This window comes from Maniola jurtina, chromosome 19, assembly GCF_905333055.1.
Source record: "Maniola jurtina chromosome 19, ilManJurt1.1, whole genome shotgun sequence".
Taxonomy (NCBI): domain Eukaryota; kingdom Metazoa; phylum Arthropoda; class Insecta; order Lepidoptera; family Nymphalidae; genus Maniola; species Maniola jurtina.
The window spans coordinates 12837110-12859625 of NC_060047.1; the positions used below are offsets into that span (position 1 = coordinate 12837110).

A 22516-nucleotide genomic window follows, 5' to 3' on the forward strand; every position below is an offset into this window, starting at 1 on the left:
ACAAGGTGTAGATTAATTAGACACGTAGACGTGGCAAACCGAACAACTCATTATATTGTTCTTTTTAATATTAATACATCCGAAATTCGATTTAAATTCAAATGTTACAAATTCTTTGACACAATCGTTTGATTTAAAATATCAATAAATCAACATAATATAATAACAAATAAAAGATAAACAGTCAATTACAGTACCTGTGTTATACTATTGTCGCAATATGAAGAATAACTTAAATAAAGGTGATGAAAGTTCAATTTAAATATTTTGCCTAAACATCTTTTATCAAAACACTCGATGAGACATTGTTGAAGGCACGTGGCCAAAGATGAGCTAGTATTACATTCTTCGGCGTTCATGATACATATATATAAAGGAGAATCGAGTCTTGTCCTCAGTGATATAGTGACGATACTCGATATCGAACATGTTACCGTACTTGGTGACATTGTTAAAGATCCTTACTCTGTCTGGTGAGTTTCATGAAATATTATACAAATTATCTTCATATGTGATAGCTTTATGATGTGGAAGTGAATTATTGTGGGACTACACAAATATGTAACGAAATAAAATAACTCGCAAAAATTTGTATAAAAAGCTCTTGTTACAATTTACCATTTTATCTGTACACAAATTTTGAGAAATAGTGTTTCAAATTATGAGTACATTGACTCTTCTATTAATATTAAAATGTTCCACATTTTGGTAGTGTTTACTGTTTACAGTTGTGACGTTCGGTATAACTAGACGCTAATTAGGTAGTTAGGTACTCGATGTCTCTCAGAGGCGCACGGCTCGTAGGCACAGGAGCGCAGGTCGATTTTTGATCAGTTACTTTGGCCATTTAGTGCTTATTTATAAAGGTGTCGCGTGGTGTAATGTCAGTGACAGTTGGGCGGCCAAGTCCACAATGTTGTTGTATTCGTGTGTAGTGTCGGTGTTCACGATCTTCGTAGTTCACGGTGAGTTTACGAACTTTTAACCAAAACTGGAGGGAAACAAAAACTTCTAAATAAAAAAAATATTGTGCGAGCATTACACGAAAGCAGAAGAATAAAAAAATATGCCGGGTTTTTTTTATTTGCCTGGGAAAACGTGTTTGGATTAAAGTGTTTAGTTTTAAAAATTTATACTTTAAGCTTTTTTCGACACACAGGTAAGTGTCTTCAAAGCCGACTAATTAATTAAATCGAGGAAGTTTTTTTAGATTTTTTAATCAAGTATATTACTTACTTTTTTAATCAAGTATGTCACTTTTTTAAATTAAATTGGAGTAACTATGTGCTTGCTTTTTTTAGTGTTTGTAAAAAATAACTTGTTTAGTTGTTATTATTTTGTCACAAATTGTATACTTAGCCTTTTTTTTTGTCAAATAACTAGAGTGATTCATAATTAAATTAACTATAAATGCCTGTTAGGTTTTGAACTTAATTAAAATGCATAGTGTTGCAGACAAAATAAAACCAGCATATACTTATTATGGGCAACAGGCTTAGGGTCCAGGCAGGTAAAATTAGGTCACTAAAGGATTAAAACAAAAACGTCTGCTCCACCGAATGCAGTCGGATGCAAATAGACATCAGTGATTAATTATATCTGATTTTAACATTTTTTTAGGGTTCCGTACTCGAAGTGCGCCAACGGAACCCAATTACTAAGTATCTGTAAGCACTGTCCATCCGTCTGTCAGCGGGCTATATCTCGTAAACCATAATAGGCGGGGAATTGAAATTTTCACAGAATGTGTAGGCCGCTATAACAAATAATAAAAATTTCTAAATGACCGCCATGAAAATTTTAAATATTTTTTATCAAAAATTAAAAAGATGGACAGGGAAGCACTTATTCAAGATCACTCCAGTGCAGTGTCCAGTGAGAGATTACAAAATTATCAGAGTGAACTAGAGTGAGGGAACTCTCGGTTTAATCCTGAATCGACGATATGTCAAATATTACGCTATGGTGGCAGAAAAATAGGGCTACTTGAGGGCTATCAAAAATTGAAAAGATGGACAGGGAAGCACTTATCCCGAGAACACTACCAGTGTCTAGTGAGAGATTACAAAATTATCAGAGTGAACTAGAGTGAGGAAACCCTCAGTTTGATCCTGAATCGAGAATTTATGTAAATATTAGGCTATGGTGACGTAAAAAAGAAAAATAGGGTTACTTTAGGACTGGCTGCGTCAAATGTGCTAACATTTGTGACCAGTGGCCAGGCCAGTGACGTCAAAACCTCGAAGTTTTATTAGAAGTTCCCCAACTATCGTGAACTGTGATCCTGGAATCGACATCTGTCAAATATCAAGCTTGGTCCTAGGGAGGACGTGAAATCGAAGAAGTTTTAAGTACTAGCATATGGATGTCCGTACAAAGTAGGTAAATACCTTTCACGCCTGATTCCAGGCGTGAAATTAAAAAACCTACTCAGACGTTTCATAGCCTACCTATGACCTAGCGTCATAACATTTTTTATAGAAGTTTCCCGTAATTAATTGCAATTCCGCGCACTGTTGGAGCGAGCTGCGGCCTGCGGATCTAACAGCATAATATTATGTATCTTATGCTGTTTGTTGAGGGTGTGTACAAGCAAATTAGCACTTAGCCTGCGCTAAAGTAAATAGTCAGTGGATATGATCAATAGTAAGATTTCCCAGTAAACCATAACTAATTAAGTGGCTTCACGTGTAATTAGCGAGGAATATATCATAGCAAAACAATATATTCCGGCATGTACCGGATTTACTAATGAGAAGTGCACGCACGTCTTGCGAAAGTTTAAGGTATCACCACATTTTACTGAATTGTGTTCGGATAGTTTTTTAGGGTTCCGTACCCAAAGGGTAAAAACAGAGCCCTATTAATGTCACTCTACTGTCTGTATGTCCGCCTGTCTGTCGTCTGTCCGCGTGACATAGTTCTCTAGCTAGTAGACTAAATGAGTTACAAACCTGAAAATACAGGTTCTACGCTGAAACTTTCTACGCTGTGGAACCAAAACCAAATAATGAATTAGAAATTCAAATAAATTATTTTAGGGTGGCTCCCGTACATTTGACAAATGTTAGTAGGGACATTTGACACAGGTAGGCCTAAAGTAGCCCTATTTTTCTTTGATTTTACGTCACCATTGCCTATATCGTGGATTCAGAATCAGACCGAGTTTCCTCACTCTAGTTCACACTGATAACAGCATTAAAGTAGTAGGTACCATAGCGACCGCACGACGTCTGTTATCAGTGTCACAATCACAACATGTCTACTTTTAGCTGTTATCAGTGTTATCTGTAGCTATCAAACGTCTGCACGTTGCTTGCACTTCGCAATAATTAGCATCGTGCAACTGTTTGCATATATATCTATTTTTTTTCCACGGAAGATTTAAGGATGAATAAAGTTAAAGTTTCAAAATAGGTAATATTTTACTGTCTTTGATGGCCAGAATTGTTAGATTTGTAGGATGATATAGTGGTGATAATTAATAACATAAACTTAAAGCTACTAGGGTTCCAAACACGCCCAGGTCTGAGAAATGCCCACAACGAACTCAGCCGGGTATAAATAGTTATCTATACTTACAAGTCTTACATACTTATAAAAAGTGGTGATGGCTTAGATTCGGAGGGTTAGGGGTTTTATCCCGGGCACGCACTTCTAATTTTTCGAAAATATGTGCGTTTTAATTGCAATTAGTTATCGGATCATCCCGCTCGCGCTGGGCTCAGTAGTGAGCCGGCGACGATGACTTGACGGTGATGACGAAAGCCACCGCCAAATGAGTTTTGCGCTCTCTATAAATATTTTGGTCAATGAATACACATCTGTTAGATTAAGTTTGTGTACATAACGCAATCTTCGGCGCGTGTAAGCTTATCAGTCGGTAGCCGGTATAGACTAAGAGCCCGTGACGCCCAGACCTTCGTTATTTTATAAAAGCTGGAAGTTTCTGTTTCTGACCCTAACACGGAGGAACGATCAGCGACTATGAAGCTTGATCATGGTGGTTTTGGGCAGATAACATGTAACAAGACGCATAAAATCTTTCGTCAAAGTATAAAGCCCGTATTGCCAGACGCTTAGTATCGTGGCAACCCTCTGCTAGACACATAATTATAACTTTCAGCTTTTATAAAATAACGAAGGGCTGGCCCTCAGACTCATTCTCTAGTAGGTATAACAAGTAGGTACCTATTTTCACTCTGTGTTTTTTGCTTAACGCCCCGCGAGCGATAATGATTTCGCGAGATGATTATAGAGTTCATTTTTAGGGTTCCGTACCCGAAAGGTGCCAATGGGACCCTTTGACTAAGTCTCTGGTGGCCATCCGTCCGACTGTCTGTCAGCGGTCTGTCTTTCTTTTTAATATACCTAACTAAAAAAGGACAGATAATGAATTTTTAACTAGTCTAAATTTTAGTGCTAGGTACTCTATAAATTTAAACGCTACATTATGTTCAAGAATGAGATCTTTGAAAAGAGCAACCGCCGAGTTTCTTGCTGATTCTTCTCGGTATAGGAAAGGCAAGGCATTCTGAACCAGTGGTAGATGCTTTTGACGATCCAAAAGTACTTGTAAAAGTTTATTTGAATAAAAAATATCATAGTGGCACCTTAACAGGGCTCTCTCCGTCACTCGTTACCACCCGTTTCATACAATCGTAGTTCCAATTTCATTTGAATATTAAGCAAGCAAATTCCATGAAATTTTGCAGACATATTCTAGAAACTAATATCTGTGTCTGTGGTGTTTAAGATTTTTCTAAAAATATGTAGTTTTAAAATTACAGGGGCTTCAAGATTTGTATGAAAATTTTAAGACCGCGTAACTTTGTAACCGAATATTTTAACAGAAATCTGGAAAACCACAGACATAGATATTAATTTCTAGAGTATGTCTGCAAAATTTCATGGACTTAGGTTGCTTAATATTCAAATGAAATTGGAACTACGATTGTATGAAAAGAGTGGAAACGAGTGACGGAGAGAGCCCTCTTAAGTCGCGAGATCTAACAGTTTAAATTGTTTATCCTTTTCTTAATACATTGGTAAGAAAAAGGTGCAAATAGGTAATCTAAGAGATTTATTTAGAATCAGTACCGTTAAAGACAAATTACATTTCTACCACTTTATAGTCACATGATACTAATTAAGTAAGTAGGTAGTGATAATTTAATTAAGTCTTTGGTCTTAAACCTGTATCTCGTTTGAACCCGGAATTATCTCAGTAGGTATTTAGTTGTCTCCACGTGCGGCCCACTGCGCTCAAACTGGATTCCGCTAAACTAACTCTAGGCTCTAAACAATGCAACTGCATGCTGTCCATAATGTAGTGATTCCCGACAACGACGAGGTCTGCATGCCAATCTACGATCCGTAGCACAGCTACAATGTGCTACGGCAAGCTACGAGGTAACGTTTAAATTGTACTTCTTTTCTAAGGAAGAACTAAAATAAGGTTCAAATTTAAAAAATATGATTTTTATCGGCAGAAGATGTTTCTTAAAAGAAAAATCTAAGAATTTTTTCTAGAACCTGTTTCTTTATAGATTAGGAATTTCTACGAATCGGAACTTTTCCCTTCCTACGCAAAATCTTTGTTGTGACAGAAAAATTTATCCAAATTCTGGGAAAAGATGAAGGAAAAGATCTTTATGATTTTCAAGAAACACTAAGCTTCCTTCGCTAAAAATTTTTCATTCATTCATTTATTTCTAAAATTTGCAAGATAGAAACACTCTTTGTGTGAATAAATCTGTCATTAGAATAAAATAACGTCTTTGAATTTCATGAAATCGAAATCAAGGAAACTCCTACCATTTTGTAAATAATCGAAAGTGGTAACGACCCTAGGCAATGAGGAATGTGATGCAGAGAGGGAAAGAGAAGAATAATAATTTTATTTTCAGCGCAAGGTGCCCCGCGGTCGCTGCAGGAGGGTTCGCCATGCGAGGTGCGCGCGCGGCTGGAGGCTGGATGGGTGTGCGGAGTCAAACGCGTCGCCGACAACCGGACGATCTTCGCCAGCTTCCTGGGCGTACCCTATGCTAGTCAACCGGTTAACGAGCGACGATTTAGTGTAAGTTATAAGATATACAATAAAATATGTTAAATTTTCATTTCATTTCATTTCATTTCAGTTGTCTTACAGTCTACGGGCTACACTTACCCCTTCACTACTTTAGATTTAATAAGACAAGCACAAGAAACCCTTTGATCTCTAAAAATCCCTGAGACCATTATGACCACAAATAGGAAAATCTTTTCTACACTAGGAGATGCCCGCTACTTCGTCATTAAAATCTCGTGGGAACTCTTTGCTTTTCCGGGATGAAAAGTTGCCTATGTAAACTACATCTAGTGTCGGGACGCAAACTACCTCTGTACCCAATAAAATCGGTAAAACTGTTGGGCCGTGAAAAGGTAGCAGACAGACAGACACACTTTCTCATTTATAACATTAGTATGGATTTTTTATGTCACTAAACCATCGTCGTCTTCCACATTTTAATCGCCAACAAAATGATTTTTGAGAAGCTGTAAAAAAATTCTTCATGGATCTTTAACAATTTTTTTTTTCAAAGTAAGCTAAAGTAAGTCGAATTATCAATTTCCAGGAATTAGAACCCGTGATACCATGGGACGACTTTTACGACGCCTCCGTGGAAGGGCCAATCTGCCCCCAACACGACGTGTTCTACGGAAAACTGCAGGACTCCACCAACATGAGTGAAGCCTGCATTTACGCCAACATACACGTCCCAATCGATGCCTTGCCTGGCTACAACATTCTGAGGTAAAGTTGTCTTCGCTATAGCGGTATAAATATTTAGAGGAACTTATCCTAAACTCGAAGTCCGAAGTTCCTCGTTCTGCTAGAATATGGAATGTCCTCCCGGCTTCCGTTTTCTCTACTAGCTGTAATATTGGTACCTTCAAAAGAAGAATGAATAGGCATCTTCTAGGCAGGTGCGCCCCACTTTAAACTGCATCATCACCTACTATTTGATGTGATTGCAGTCAAGCGCAAGCCTCAAAAATCCTAAAAAAAATCCTAAATCATGCAACGGTCAGTCGAAAGTTTATTAATCAGTATGTTCCCAATACAATTATCTAATTCAACCAACATAAATGAAGCCTACTTCTAAAGGAAGGTACATTTAAATCTTCACCTTCAGAACATCTCCAGAATAAAAATTAAATTCGTTTTTATTTTTGACTGAATTTTGTATTTTTTTATATAATTTAAGTTAATTTAAAGAGACCAATGATTAGATACTTCTTGTCTACTGTTTGCGGCAGATTGTGTTCGGGTCTCAATATTGTACTATCTGTAATTTACCCATAATTTTGTAAAATTTTGATTTGATTTGGCCTTTCATTAATATCACTCCCGTATTAGCCGAGAAAAAGTAACACTAACCAAATAGATAGATAGATACACTTTCACATTTATAACAGTAGATATGTGAACAGGCCAGCGAGACACCTTCAGCCTCCGTACGAGACTGGGTTTGCTGATAAAGAAGTGGAAGAGGAGCCCGGCCTTCCCATCCTGGTGTTCATCCATGGCGGTGGGTTCGCGTTCGGCTCGGGTGGTACAGGACTATATGGGCCGGAGTATCTGATGCATAGGGACGTCATCGTCATCACGTTCAACTACAGGTAATTTCGATGTATATCTATCTACTTATCTTTTGAATTCTGCATTCTTAGCACATCGAAGGTGAAGGAAAACATCGTGAGGAAACCTGCATGCCTGAGAGGTCTCTATGTTCTCAAAGGTGTGTGAAGATTGCCAATCCGCATTGGGCCAGTGTGGCAGACTATGGCCTAAACACTTCTCATTCTGAGAGGAGATCCGTTCTCAGTAGTGGGGGCGGAAATGGGTTGATCATGATGATTCTTAGCACGGAACTGTGATAATGTAGTAGAGATTGCTATAGGCCGCCCTGGCTGCCTTCCGTGTTCCTGTTTTTACCCCCGACCCAAAAAGAAGGGTGTTATAAGTTTGACGTGTGTATCTGTGTATCTATGTCTGTGGCATCGTAGCTCCTAAACTAATGAACCGATTTTAATTTAGTTTTTTTTGTTTGAAATGTGGCTTGATCGAGAGTGTTCTTAGCTATAATCCAAGAAAATTGGTTCAGCCGTTTGAAAGTTATCAGCTCTTTTCTAGTTACTGTAACCTTCACTTGTCGGGGTTGTTATAAATTAATGTACACTTGTCTGATCTCTTAGTGTGTTTTTTCTTTCTTGTGGTGGTAAAAATAAAGTGTTAAGATTGGGAAACACAACATAGATAAATGTTAAGGAAAACATAGATAAATAAATATCTACTATGACGTGCGTTTATCTATTAGCCACAATCTATCTACTAAACTGAACGAAAAAACCCGTTTACATACACATGTAGGTAGGTAGGCTAGGTAGGATACCTAAAATATTTTTTACCAACATTTTAATTATGGGCTAAAAGTAACGCAACAATAAAAAACGGCCAATTGCGAGTCAGAGTCGCGCACCGAGGGTTCCTACTCAGGTATTTTTTCAACAATTTGTACGATAAATCAAAACTATCATGCATAAAAATAAATAAAAATCTGTTTTTAAAATGCACAGATAAAGCCCTTTCATATGATACCCCACTTGGTATAGTTATCTTACATTCAAAATTGAAAATACTTATTTGTTCCTGAACACATTTTAATATTTTTTATGATGTAACCACAAATTCACAGTTTTCGGATTTTTTCCTTTTACTTGTCTTTAAGACCTACCTACTTGCCTTTCATGAATCTAGGTCAACATAAGTATTCTATAGGTTTTCTTGACAGACATGATAGACGTACAGACAGACAGACAGACAGACAACAGAGTGATCTTATGAGGGTTTCATTTTTCGTTTTTACCACAAAAAGAACCCTAAAAACCCATAATTTTTCAATTTATTCGTTGTTGATTGCAGAATAAATAGCTACAGAACGGATATTGTTGAATAATCTATTTTGTACGCTTATTCGAGGAAACGAACTATTTTTATGTTTATTTTTTGTCTTTAGGTTATTAATAAAACACGTTTTACCTAGCTATGTCATCGATTACACCATGTACCAAAATAAGGAAGTAGACCTACTAGCATCGAAATATTTATAACTTTAATACCTACTTAAGTTATTTTTAAAATTTATTAAAATAGTTCCTAAAACACATATGTAACTAATATACAAATGAAAACTCATCATGATTAATTTTGATTTATAGTGTAAAATGTCGAAAAAAATACCCAAGTACGGAACCCTCGGTGCGCGAGTCTGACTCGCACTTGGCCCGTTTTTTATCGATGTTTTTTGTAGTTGGGCAATAAAAGAAATGCATCTTGATAACATATCGATTATTCGATGACCAAAACCTTGACTTGCGCATGACGTTGTTTTTCGATTGTTTACAAATACAACTTGCTCTTGACCGATATAATGTAATTCTATTATCATCTTATCAGTTTTAAACAATACTGTGATAATATACGTTGGTAGGTATAAGTCGTTCAGGTACTTTTAAGATATTAGCATGTAAGAAGCCGTTTTTAACCCCCGACCCAAAAAGAGGGGTGTTATAAGTTTGACGTGTGTATCTGTGTATCTGTGTGTCTGCGTATCTGTGTATCTGTGTATCTGTCTGTGGCATCGTAGCGCCTAAACGAATGAACCGATTTTAATTTAGTTTTTTTTTGTTTGAAAGGTGGCTTGATCGAGAGTGTTCTTAGCTATATTCTAAAAAAATTGGTTCAGCCGTTTAAGAGTTATCAGCTCTTTTCTAGTTTTCTTGTAGAAAAGAAGGTTAGATAACCGTTAGGTTCATAATATTATGTCAATAGACAAATGTCAAGCTGTCAAGATGGACGTTGCCTAAATACATAATTATTTACTTGAAAATGATGTTTTGGAAAACTCAAATACTTTGGATCGTCGGGGGTGTTATAAATTTTTAATTTACACTTGTATAATATGCTGTATGTAGAAAAGATGTCATTTAGCTGTGCAAAGTCGTGCTAAGGCTACAGAAACAGTTCGATGCGAGCTGACATTGGGCGGTGTATCTGCACGCGATGTGAACGGCCGGCTGGGTACACGTGCGAGCGATTCGCCTCGCATTTTTGGCGTCAACTTCCGTAAACTGTAACAAATATTATACTATAACTAAACTAACTGGTTAACCGTCATTTTGCCGTAATAGGTGGTTTCCAGCTCACTATTGATAACTTTGTTTTGATGACTGTAAATTTGTTCTAAATTTTTAAAAAATTAGTCAAAGGCGACTAGGACTTGCGTACGAGGGGTTCCGTACACACTTACAATCTTTTTTAATTTTCGTGTCGCCCATTTCGAAATTTTTATAATTTTTTGTTATTGTATATTTGTTAATAGAAATACACATTTTGTGACAATTTTAACTCTCTACCTATTGCGGTTTACGAGGTACAGCCCGCTGACTGACAGACGAATGGACAGACAGTGAATTTCAAGGTTTTTATATTTTTGCCGGTCAACAAATGCATTCTACCCATCGATGATTATACCTGCGCATATTATGTTAGAACTAAATTAAGGTCAGAAAGAGTAGTCCAAGTAAGGTGATCAAATTTTTTATAATATTTTGAAATTCTTCGCCAAAATCATAGTAGGTATCAAAAGTATAGTGAGTAGCAAGTAATGTGACGAAATTTTTTATAATATTTTGAAATTCTTCGCCAAAATCATAGTAGGTATCAAAAGTATAGTAAGTAGCAAGTAATGTGACGAAATTTTTTATAATATTTTGAAATTCTTCGCGAAAATCATAGTATCAAAAGTATAGTAGCGTCACTTTATTATTGTTTGGACCCTGGGGATTTTCCAAAATTGCCCATAAAAAAGCAGTTAAATAAAAACCGACAATCGGTGTTTATGCGATGTGAATGGCCGCCTCTACATACACGTGCGGGCGCGAATTTGATACGCATTTTTGGCTCCGACTTCCGTAACAGTGTAACTAGGCGATATTTTTTTAATTTGCAAGATAGGCTCGCGCCTCGCGACAATCATGCTTATTAAAAAATCGGCCAAGTGCGAGTCAGACTCGCGCACTGAGGGTTCCGTAATTGGGTATTTTTTTCGACATTTTGCACGATAAATCAAAACTGTTATGCATAAAAATGAATAAAAATCAGTTTTAGAATGTACAGGTAAACTCCTTTCATAACATACCTACTTGGTTGAAAATACTAATTATTATTATTTGTTCATGAACACATTATTTTTAACCCCCGACCCAAAAAGAGGGGTGTTATAAGTTTGACGTGTGTATCTGTGTATCTGTGTGTCTGTGTATCTGTGTATCTGTGTATCTGTGTATCTGTGTATCTGTGTATCTGTCTGTGGCATCGTAGCGCCTAAACGAATGAACCGATTTTAATTTAGTTTTTTTTGTTTGAAAGGTGGCTTGATCGAGAGTGTTCTTAGCTATAATCTAAAAAAATTGGTTCAGCCGTTTAAGAGTTATCAGCTCTTTTCTAGTTTTCTTGTAGAAAAGAAGGTTAGATAACCGTTAGGTTCATAATATTATGTCAATTGACAAATGTCAAGCTGTCAAGATGGACGTTGCCTAAATACATAATTATTTATTTGAAAATGATGTTTTGGAAAACTCAAATACTTTGGATCGTCGGGGGTGTTATAAATTTTTAATTTACACTTGTTTTCCTGTGATGTAATCACAAATTCACGGTTTTTGGATTTTCCCATTTACTTGTGCTATAACACCTAGCTACCTGCCTTTCATGATTCTGGGTCACCGAGAAGTACCCTATAGGTTTTCTTGACTGACACCACAGACGGACAGACGAACAGACAGACAGACAACAAAGTGATCTTATAAGGGTTCCGTTTTTCCTTTTGAGGTACGGAACCCTTAAAATATTCGATGTCTAGTTAACCTAACTAGTTACAAGAAGTGGGGCAGCACCTCAGGGATGTGCCCTGGGGATTATTTCCGACAAAGGAAGCACTTCCTTTTTTCTATTCCATTTATATAAAACTTGTGTCTGAACGATAATTGTGTTGTTCCACGATAAGATCTTTTTCAATGTAATTTTTTTTGCCTAGTTTAGAGTTTAGGATTTCAATGTATCTATCCTGTATCTATGTAAAAGCCTATAAATAAAGGATTTAAAAAAAAAATGTATCTATAATTATACTGAGTTTCCCTCATACTAAAGATCTTGTTATCCATATCCATACTTCCATACTTAATATTATAAATGCGAAAGTATGTCTGTCTGTCTGCTAGCTTTTCACTGCCCAATAGTTCAACCGGTTTTGATGGGTACAGAGATTCCCCGGGACGTAAGCTAGCTTACGTCCCGGGGAAGGGACTACTTTTTATCCCGGAAAATCAAAGAGTTCCTACGGGATTCTTAAAGGACCGTCCGTTAAACCAATTTATATGAAATTTGGAACAGAGGTAGCTTGCATGCCAGAAATGGACATAGGCTACTTTGTATTTCGAAGAATCAAGGAATTCCCACGGGATTAAAAAAAAATTGAATCCACGCAAACGAAGTTGCTGGCATCGTCTAGTTTCTAATAAATGCGGAAAAATTTTGTTTGCCTACATTTTCCTCTGGCCTGGAGTCCTGGACCTATCCGCAAAATGTACAATTAACAATTTCTACGTTCCAGGCTCAACGTTTTCGGTTTCCTCTCGCTCAACTCTACCAGCGTTCCCGGCAACAACGGGCTACGGGACGTGGTGACGCTGCTCAAGTGGGTGCAGGCCAACGCCAGGTCCTTCGGCGGAGACCCCAGTGATGTCACCTTGGCTGGGCAGAGCGCGAGCGCTGGCATGGCCCATTTGCTGTCTATGTCTACTGCTGCTGAAGGACTCTTCCGAAGGTAACAATTTTATAATTAGAATTGTTGTTTTTGTTAAATGTTAAAGGAATGTAGGTATTGAATATACTTCTCTATACTCTTCATTCTTCACGACGTATCCGATTTAAGTCTGTTATTCTGGTAGAAAGGTTCATTTTGACACGCTTTCAGGTCTTTTTAGGGTACCTACATCAAAAGGAAAAACAGAAACCTTATAGAATCACTTTGTTGCCCGTCTGTCTGTTTGTCCGTCTGTCGTATCTGTCAAGAAAACCTAAAAGGTACTCCCCGTTCACCTACAATCATAAAATTTGGAAGGTAGGTAGGTCTTATAGCACAAATAAAGGAAAAAATCCGAAAACCGTGAATTTGTGGTTACATCATAAAAATAAAATATGAACATGTGTTCATGAACAAATAATTAGTATTTTAACTTTAAAAGTAAGTTTACTATACAAGTGGGGTACCATATGAAAGGGCTTTACCAGTACATTCTAAAACAGATTTTTATTTATTTGTATGCATAATAGTTTTTAATTTATCGTGCAAAATGTCGGGGAAAATACCCGAGTACGGAACCCTCGGTGCGCGAGTCCGACTCGCACTTGGCCGGTTTTTGAATGTGATATTGAAGTAACTAAGCAGACACTGATATCTTCTACATATTAACGACGTCATGTCGCGTGTGTTACGTGCATATCAAATCAGCAAACATTTCATGATAAGAGACCGTGAAAGCCATTACGGATTAACATACCAAAACAAATCTGCAGGTGATTGCTATTTACTAATGTTGGAATTTCATTTCAGGGCGATACTAATGAGCGGAACCGGTATACGCAGCTTCTATACCACGTCACCAGTGTATGCAAAATATGTTGCCAACTTGTTCCTGTCGAACCTTGGACTGAATGCAACGGACCCAGAGGACATCCACCGACAACTGGTCAAAATGCCCCTCCAAGACATTATGGAGGCTAATAAACTAGTCCAAGATACGTTAGGTATTATAGCCTTTGTTCCAGTGGTCGAATCACCATCCCCCAGCTTCACCACAATATTAGACAATGATCCAGAAATTCTTCTATCGAAAGGTTGCGGAAAAGATATTCCACTCATAATAGGCTCCACTGACAGAGAGTGTGAATCGTTCAGGCCAAACTTTGAAAAATTCGACATACTCAGCCGTATTATGGAGAATCCAACTTTAATTCTATCACCTAATTTGCTATTTAAAGTTCCTCCGAAGATAGCGGTAGATATGGCCAAGAGAACCATTAGAAGGTACTTCGATGGGGAACCGACGATGGACAAATACTTGAAAAGCTGTTCTGATACATTTTACGTATACCCAGCGCTCAAATTGGCAGAGAAGAGAGCGTTGCAAGATGGAGCTCCAGTGTTCTTGTACCAATTCACGTATACAGCGGATTTCAGCGCGATAAAGGCATCCAAAGGGTTGAAGTTTAAGGGTGCAGGGCATGTAGAGGATATGACTTTTGTCTTCCGACCGAACTCAATGGAAGGCACTACAGGCTTCTCACCTCCTACGCGCAAAGATCAACTCATGGCGGACTGGATGACCAAATTCGTCAAAAACTTCATGTATTGCAAGTGAGTTCATTTTTATATTCAAGTAAAGTAAACACCTTAGAGCCGTGATAGCCTAGAGTTTAAGACGTCTGCCTCTTATTTGGGAGGTCGGGGCTTCAATCTCGCACAGGCACCTCTAACTTTTCAGAGTTATGTGCATTTTAAGCAATCAAGTATCACTCGCTTTAGCGTTGAAGGAAACATCGTGAGGAACCTGTTTAGATGAGTTTTACAAAATATTCTCAAAGGTTTGTGAAGCCTGCTAATCTGCACTTGACAGTGTGGGCAGACTATGGCCTAAAAACTTCTCATTCTGAGAGGAGACCTGTGATCAGTAGTGGGCCGGTGATGGGTTGATCATGATGATGAGAGTAAACACACAGAAAAACCAGCTTTTTTATTAAAGACGACTAGCTGAAACGACTTTGCTCAGCTGGAATTTCAGACAATAATTCTTTCTTAGTAGCAAAATCTCAATTTTCAAGACCCAGTTTGAGCTGTACGTTGATACTTGATACTTGAGTCAGTCAATTTCTCCTTAACATCAGATTTGGATTAAGTACCTACTAGACACGATAGACTGTACAATGATGAAATTTATATAACTAAACACAGTTATCTGGCTAAGTTGCAAACAAAGATCTCATCTCGTCTCCAAATCAGGAGAGGGCGGATCGTTAAAACCTAACAAGGATAACCACTTTTAATCTCAAATGTTACTAAATGTCATTTAACTTAGTTTGATCTAACCAACTGCAACAGTACAATATTTTGGAAATGAATGATTTGATTTAGTTTAATTTGAAGATCTCTAATATCATTTGTATGATTCCAGTGATCCCGTATGCAGCCAGTACCCGCTTTCAAAATGGCCTCCCGTGCACAAAGACGCGCTGCCTCTCAACTACCAAGAGATCGAGATGCCGATGTTCTACCGCTTCACGGAGATCCCGAAGGAGCAGCAGGAGATGATGGAGTTCTTTGACAGCTTGCAGAACCAGACCAGTTGAATGACAGACTAAAGTGTTGACGTGAAGTGGCAGTCTGCGGCCCAGGTGGGAGCGCGTGCGTTCTTCGGGGCGGCCAGGCGGGCGCGATGCCGTACTCTCCGACCCGCTTTCGATTAGGACCGTCCACGCGTCTTCCTTCCTATTTCTTGTAAATGTGGTGTGAAAAGAGCGGATAAGATAAGGAATGAATATATAAGGAGAAGTTTTAAAGTAGCGCCAGTGGTAGAAAAGATGAGGGGTAATAGATTGGCATTGTACGGGCATGTAATGCGGAGGAAAGAAAATAATGTTAAATATATCTGGGGAAGGAAAAAAGAGAAGAGGAAGACCAAAGAAAAGGTGGATGGATTTCGTGAAATAGGAAATGTGCGTGGTGAAACGGGGTGGAAAATGCGTTGACGTATGAGACGTGAGTGGAAGAAAAAGAAATGTTGTCCCGACCCCACATGGCTTGGGATAAAGGACAAGAAGATGACTAAGAGTTTCTTCTTCACACTGGCCGCCCCGCACGACGCACCCGCTCGCACCTGGGCCGCAGACTAACAGTCGCTTCAGTACTAATGCTGAATTTGTAATACTACCTTTTTCGTCACCGGGCAGTAAGTGAGCCTGGGCCTAGTTGGTCAATGGCGCTTCAGACGCGATGCCCAGGGGAGGACGCAAGTCTGAATCCTGCCGGTTCCACAATTTTTAAAAATTTAGACTCAAATGTTTTTGAAATTCCTAAAGCATCTATTAGATGATAGGTTTTTCAGTCATTGTTGATTGACAAATAGCCCCGTGTCCTGTGCCCGTGTCATATGGCCATCATCATCATCATAAGCACTGCTGAGCACGGGTCTCCTCTCAGAATGAGAAGAGCTTAGACCATAGTCTGCCATATTGGCCCAGGGCGGATTGACAGACTTCACACACCTTTGAAATTATTACATATTAATATTTCATATTTCGACAGCTAATTTTGATTCTGATGTCTTATTGGGCGATTGTTTTCTGCATTTAGATGCATCATACTGTGAGAGGAACATAATATGTCTTTTCCTTCCACCATAATTTCTGGATACCATAGAGATCTAATGGTTAAACCTTAAAAGTAACAACATAATATTATGAGTAATTGCCTGAATTAGAAATTAATCGCAAAATGTAAAGTTAACTATTTTAAGTGGCTCCTGTAAAGTGTGCAAGGTTTTCTGATTGTGTGGTTATTTATTTTAGTTAGGATTCTATCTGATACTCATCAATGTCCACAGTAATTAGATTTAACTAGTATACATTGGCGTCGATTCTGATGTTTTTGTCTAAACTTAATTTAGAGAGCATCTTTTTCTTTTTAATATTGCTAAAAAAGGAAGGAAAATGAATTTTAATGCACTGAAGTCACGAGGTTTGACAGTCTGTCCTTTTCTTATTATGTCCGTAAGAAAAAGATGCCAATACTCTAAAATTCAGTTGTAATGAGAATCATTACCAATGTATGCTTATTGTTGAGTTGGTTTGAATGTTATTTGTAACCCAGTAATATCTTTAGTTAGGTATTCAAAGTTTTGTTATGCGCAAGGTGAGCAAAATTTAAGTAAATATTCCTTGTCGGAACTCCTCTATTCTGGAAATTTCTGTTAATTTTTAAACAACTCATTGAAGAGCATTAAAGTAGTCTTACCTAATTAATGCTTTACCCAATGCTAAACCTTACTTAGTTGATTTTTTAAATTCATAAAACATTAACTGACTTGCCTGTTGCTGCTGATAAAAACAGTAGGTATAAGAAAAGTTGTAATACAGATAGAGAAATAATTAGAATAACAATAATTATTATCAAGACATGGTTTACGTCTAATGAGGTAAACTTTGTTTAAATGTGATTGCCGTGGACAAGATGTTTAACTCAACGTATTACTAATTTGTAAGAAGTCACTGCTTAAATTACGGATAAGTATAATGTTAAGTTCATTTTAAGTTTTTACTGTCTTAACGTTTTACAATAATTTCGTAATTATGTGTTTTATAAATAAAAATATTGTACAGCAAAGTCTTTATTTATACCTCACTAATAAGTAACACTTTTTATCCTGAAAGCCGTGAGCTGATGTGTCCAAAAGTAGTCGTCTCTAGTAACTAGAGGCGAGTCTATCAAAAATCTATTGGAAAAAAGGGACCGAATTGAGAACCAACTTCCTTTTGGAAGTCGGTTAAAAATTGAAATCAATGTGAACTTTCCCCAATAATTGGTATTTAGCTTCCTCTCCGGAAAACTCTGCTAAATAAAATGTATAATGAAGTCGGAGTATGACCGATTAGTATCGAAGCCATTCGAGGTCCCTTTTCAAAGAGCCTCTGCTCGACGCGACGCGAATATGTCTGCGAGTCACAAAGACCTCGGAAAATTTTAAAAAAAGCCTGAAATACACCCCGAAAGGGGTTGAAACTAGTCGGGTATACTCCTACTAATCACATGAATTAGCCGGTTGATGTACTTTATATATTTATAATGGACATCACTCACGATACTTTACAAGCCACAAGATTTAATGTAATTAGAACTCACTATCAAAGTTTTCGAGATGACGTACCGCGTCAACTAAACGATGCCAACACGTACTAGGGGTATGTACATAATATATTAAAGGTACACAATACCTACGTGTTGTATGGTGAAAGGTAGTCATAAAAGTCCGTGTAATTATTGCAATCAATGTCCCGATTTCAATTACACATTGTGACAGGTCGATTGCGTGAAAAGTGCGCACACAATGTGATTGCAATGATATTCGCGGAAATTATCCAATGGCTTCATTTGTGAAACTCGTCAAAATAACGTGGACAAACTGTTTGTTTGGCTTAAACCCAACTACTACTCTTAATAACCGTACTTAGATTTTTTATTTATTTAGGATCTGCTATCATGCAGCCTAAGATGGATCGCACTTGCCTAGAAGATGCCTATTCACTCTTGACTTGAAGCTAACCATATTAAAATTGGAAGGGTAAACTGATGCCAGTAGAGCGTTCTATATCCTAGCCGCTATTTTTATTTAAAAAACCTAGATTATGCAGCAGAGATCAATACAACGTAGTGCGTTTAGAATAAGTTGATACTTTTATAATTTTTGGCTGCAATAAACTCTCCACTCTTCACTCGTAATATCAAAAGCGTAGCTTCCAAACTTTCTACAATTGCTATGGCAACAAAGAACATGGAACAAAACGTACCCACCCTTGTAGCAAATTGAAACCGGTACCATTAGAAAGGTCTTTGAAAATATTTAAACTTGTTGTATGACACCAACTTTGTAGCTCATGGGGGAAAAAAGATATTCGGCGTTAAAAATGCCGAAAATCATCGAATTTCCCTCAAGCGCATTCAACATGTTCGCGATATAAATGTGCATAAGTGCAAGTGAGATAGATAGTGTGGCGTCAGTACCTCCGCCGCGCCGCCTCGATCTTTTGTTCTCGCCAAGTTACTAGTTAGTACTACCCGTACACATAAAGAATGGTATTGAAAATGGCGTCGCTTTCTAACCTCTCACTCGCACTTAGCGGATTGTCGCTATACATCCCGTTTATGCTGACAAAACCGGCCTACTTTGCCGCCATTTCTAATCCCATTCTTTATCTGTACGGGTAGTACCTGTTTGGAACTATCTTTGAGCGCGCGCATTTTTGTCATCTTAGTTTTTTTATCATTGTTTTACCTACAACCTCAGCCTTCACAACGGACTTTAGTGTATTGCTTAACGACTGGATTTGACGAAATGGAAGGTGAACGCCGTGTAGTGTGTATTACGTGTACAAGATCAGTACTACGTGACCGAAACCGGCATCATCTGACGCGAGACTATTTGGAAGACAATCCAGGCTTCACAGAGTACGTGATGGAACGGATTAACATAAATGAGGTTAGTAAAAACTTAACTGTTTTCATTTATCATACATATGACTTAGTAGTATTTGCTCTTGCAGTGTCTTTGTGTTTACTCATACCTAATACGTAACGTCAAAGTATGCCCTCAAATAAAAAATAACATGAAGATAACTTGAGGTTTTTTTCTTTTAGATGGCCCTCAATCAAGTCCAATATATGTGTCATCGTTGTTGGGTAGCTGGAAGAAGACAGCAAGCCAGGTTCGAACAAGAACAAAACCAAGAACTCGGAAATCCAGAGCAACCAACCATGCAACCAACGTCGGTTCCAACTTATAGGCGGGTTGCAAATACGGCGCGTCACTGCTTATTCCGCGGGTGCATCAACCAAGAACTTCATAGAGTGTCCAGCTTTATAAAAGTACTTTTGTTAGTTGATTATAGCGTATACGTTCCTGAAAATGCACGCATTTGTGCACATCACATCAACTCAAATGATTGGAGCTCCCTGTATGAAAATGGGGAGACGATATTCACGCCAGATCAGCTAAAAGACATGATCGACACGTTACGAGCTGCATATAAACATAAGACAAATATAGATTTTGACAATGTAAACAACATTTCACCTGAGGATCTATTTTACCTAACTGGCTTAACACACCAACAATTCTCAACCATTTTAAGTGAAACACCGTCTCTTTTAGCTCAATGTAAAAGACCAAAAACTGCACTGGGTGTCTATTTATTAAAACTTAGGTCTGGTGAACCAAATACTCGTATAGCCTCACAAATAGGTGTATCTCGAAAAACGATTGGCGTTTTACTTAAAACTGCACGAAACTGCTTGACGCAGGACTTTGTTGTTCGCCATTTAGGTTTTAATCATATAAGCCGTAATGATATCATAGCTCACAGCCTTGCAGTGCCATCATATTTATACTCCAACCCTTTAAATCCAGTGGCGATAGTTCTATGTGATGGTTCATATATATACGTCCAGAAAAGTAAAAACTTTTTGTTTCAAAAAAAAACCTACAGCTTACACAAGTACAAAAACCTGTTAAAACCCTTTTTAATTACATGCCCAGACGGCTATATTATAGATATATGTGGACCATACGCTGCAACCAAAACGGATGCCCAAATCATGAGTGATATTATGAATGATACCACGTCCCCAGTGCATATAGTATTACAAACAGATGACGTTTTTATCTTAGATCGAGGGTTCAGAGACTCTATACCAGAAATAGAAAGTGCAGGTTATGTTGCCCATATGCCGCCGAGCAAAGACAGACATGCCACACAGCTCACAGACATACAAGCAAATAAATCTCGACAAATCACAATAGTGCGATGGGTCATTGAAGTCATAAATGGATGGTTCAAAAGAGACTACAAGATATTCAGGCATACACTTATTAATAAAACACTCCCTCACGTGTTTACAGACTTTCGCATTGCAGGAGCACTTATAAATGCATTTAGGCAACCTCTGACGGACAATGAGCATGCCCAAGCCTTTATCGGAATAATAGCTCAAAGAATAAACGAACACAATATACTGGGCAATTATGTAGTCACAGAAAATATAAATCGACAACGGGCGGTGTTCACTACAATGACGGCTACATTAATACCATTTCCACAATTGACAGAAGAAGACGTCATTTTATTCAGTTTGGGAACATACCATTTAAAACTCGCTAGATCGTACGTTGCCGAGCATTTGCGAGGTGGAGATGGTTTATATAATATAGAGGTATCTTCTAGCCCTAGCCCTAGTATGGCGGAGCATGGGCTGGTGACAGAAAACTGCTCATTAATTAGAGGCCGCATATTATCGAGGCACGTCTCGAATAAAATATATTACACATATATTTTGCTTAAAGAGAACATCCAGGGCAGAGAAGCTATCGCAGCATATTATTGTTCCTGCATGACAGGTATGAGAACTCTAGGCGCCTGTGCCCACACTGTTAGCATAATATGGTACTTAGGTGTGGGTAGGCACCTAGATAACTTCGTTGGTCCGGCAAATGCCTGGGACGATGTAATAATTGAAAGTAGCAATACCATATAAAAATGATGCTTCTTTGTTCTGTAATAAAACTGTGCTTTTTAAGATTGATGGTTTTTTATTTAATATTTTGCCCGTAGCAAAAACGAACGGTATGGAGGTAAGGAAGAGAGAACGTCTTAGCTTTTAAGCTGATGGTCTCTTTTTAGAATGGAAGAATGTCTGGTTGTTCATTTGGTTTATAGAACAGAAAAATATGCTATTGTTATAATACTTGGCAATTAAAAATGCAAAAAAGAAGTTATCATAACTTCGGTCTCCCATTCATTCATTCATTCGTTCATTCATTTTTCTGTCAGTCAGTTATGCCTCTTCTAAATGACACCTAGTCTAAAATGCTACACGGTGGGTACGGGTTCCATACAAAATTACCCATTGTTCTTTAATTTATTCTTATCCATATCATGCATCAGCACATCGGTAGCTGCAAACGAAATTGTCAGCACATAAAGTGATATCGATAAAACGACGAAGCCCCTGGGACGCATAATATGAACAGTCTTATCAGTTTGAAGCACTTAGATCATACCCTCTCAATACGCCTAGCTGCAGGGAAATAGGGGGAATCATCATCATTATCATTATCAACCGATAGACGTCCACCGCTGGGCATTAGGTCTCTTGTAGGGACTTCCACACGCCATGATTTTGCGCTGCCTGAATCCAGCGGCAGCGGCTCACTGCGACTCGTTTAAGGACGTCTGTCCATCTGGTGGGGGGAGGGGGGGGGGGGCGGCACCCATCTCACCTTGACCTCAAACCACAATGTCTATCGATGTTTCAAACTATGTGCCTTGCTTATTGCCACTTCAGCTTTACAACGCGTTGATAGAATATATCGGTTACTCTGGTTCTCCTACAGATGTACCTAGTATAGAAGCAGGCGTTATTTTGCGGAAGTCCATGACGTACAAGGAACCAAAAGCTTAATTTGCTACAATCCGCCAAACCAAAGAAATCTGTATGGTGCAATATGCAGCATGCAACATGCATTTCTGATTTGATGACGTAGAGAAACGACCTCCACGCATCTTTCCATCGCACGCTGAGTG

General features: G+C 38.1%; 3 protein-coding genes across 5 annotated transcripts in view; 2 read left to right on the forward strand and 1 right to left on the reverse strand.

Moving 5' to 3' along the window:
* The window catches only part of LOC123874935 (serine/threonine-protein kinase D1), a 62853-nt gene that overhangs the window by 24098 nt on the left and 16239 nt on the right, over positions 1-22516 (reverse strand). The gene's annotated exons all lie outside the window — the stretch shown is intronic.
* On the forward strand, positions 403-17546 carry LOC123874945 (juvenile hormone esterase-like). Of its 2 annotated transcripts, none has more exons than XM_045920528.1 (7): positions 403-473; positions 5910-6079; positions 6618-6796; positions 7477-7665; positions 12720-12932; positions 13722-14525; positions 15340-17546. In XM_045920528.1, exons 1-7 carry the CDS (start codon positions 428-430, stop codon positions 15512-15514), a joined length of 1776 nt encoding a protein of 591 aa, XP_045776484.1. In that variant the 5' UTR covers positions 403-427; the 3' UTR covers positions 15515-17546. The 2 variants fall into 2 exon arrangements, with proteins under 2 accessions (XP_045776484.1, XP_045776483.1); XM_045920527.1 differs by lacking the exon at positions 403-473 and adding an exon at positions 771-965.
* LOC123874941 lies at positions 18705-21662 on the forward strand. Its single transcript, XM_045920522.1, has 2 exons — positions 18705-19416; positions 19575-21662. Exons 1-2 carry the CDS (start codon positions 19273-19275, stop codon positions 21465-21467), a joined length of 2037 nt encoding a protein of 678 aa, XP_045776478.1. The 5' UTR covers positions 18705-19272; the 3' UTR covers positions 21468-21662.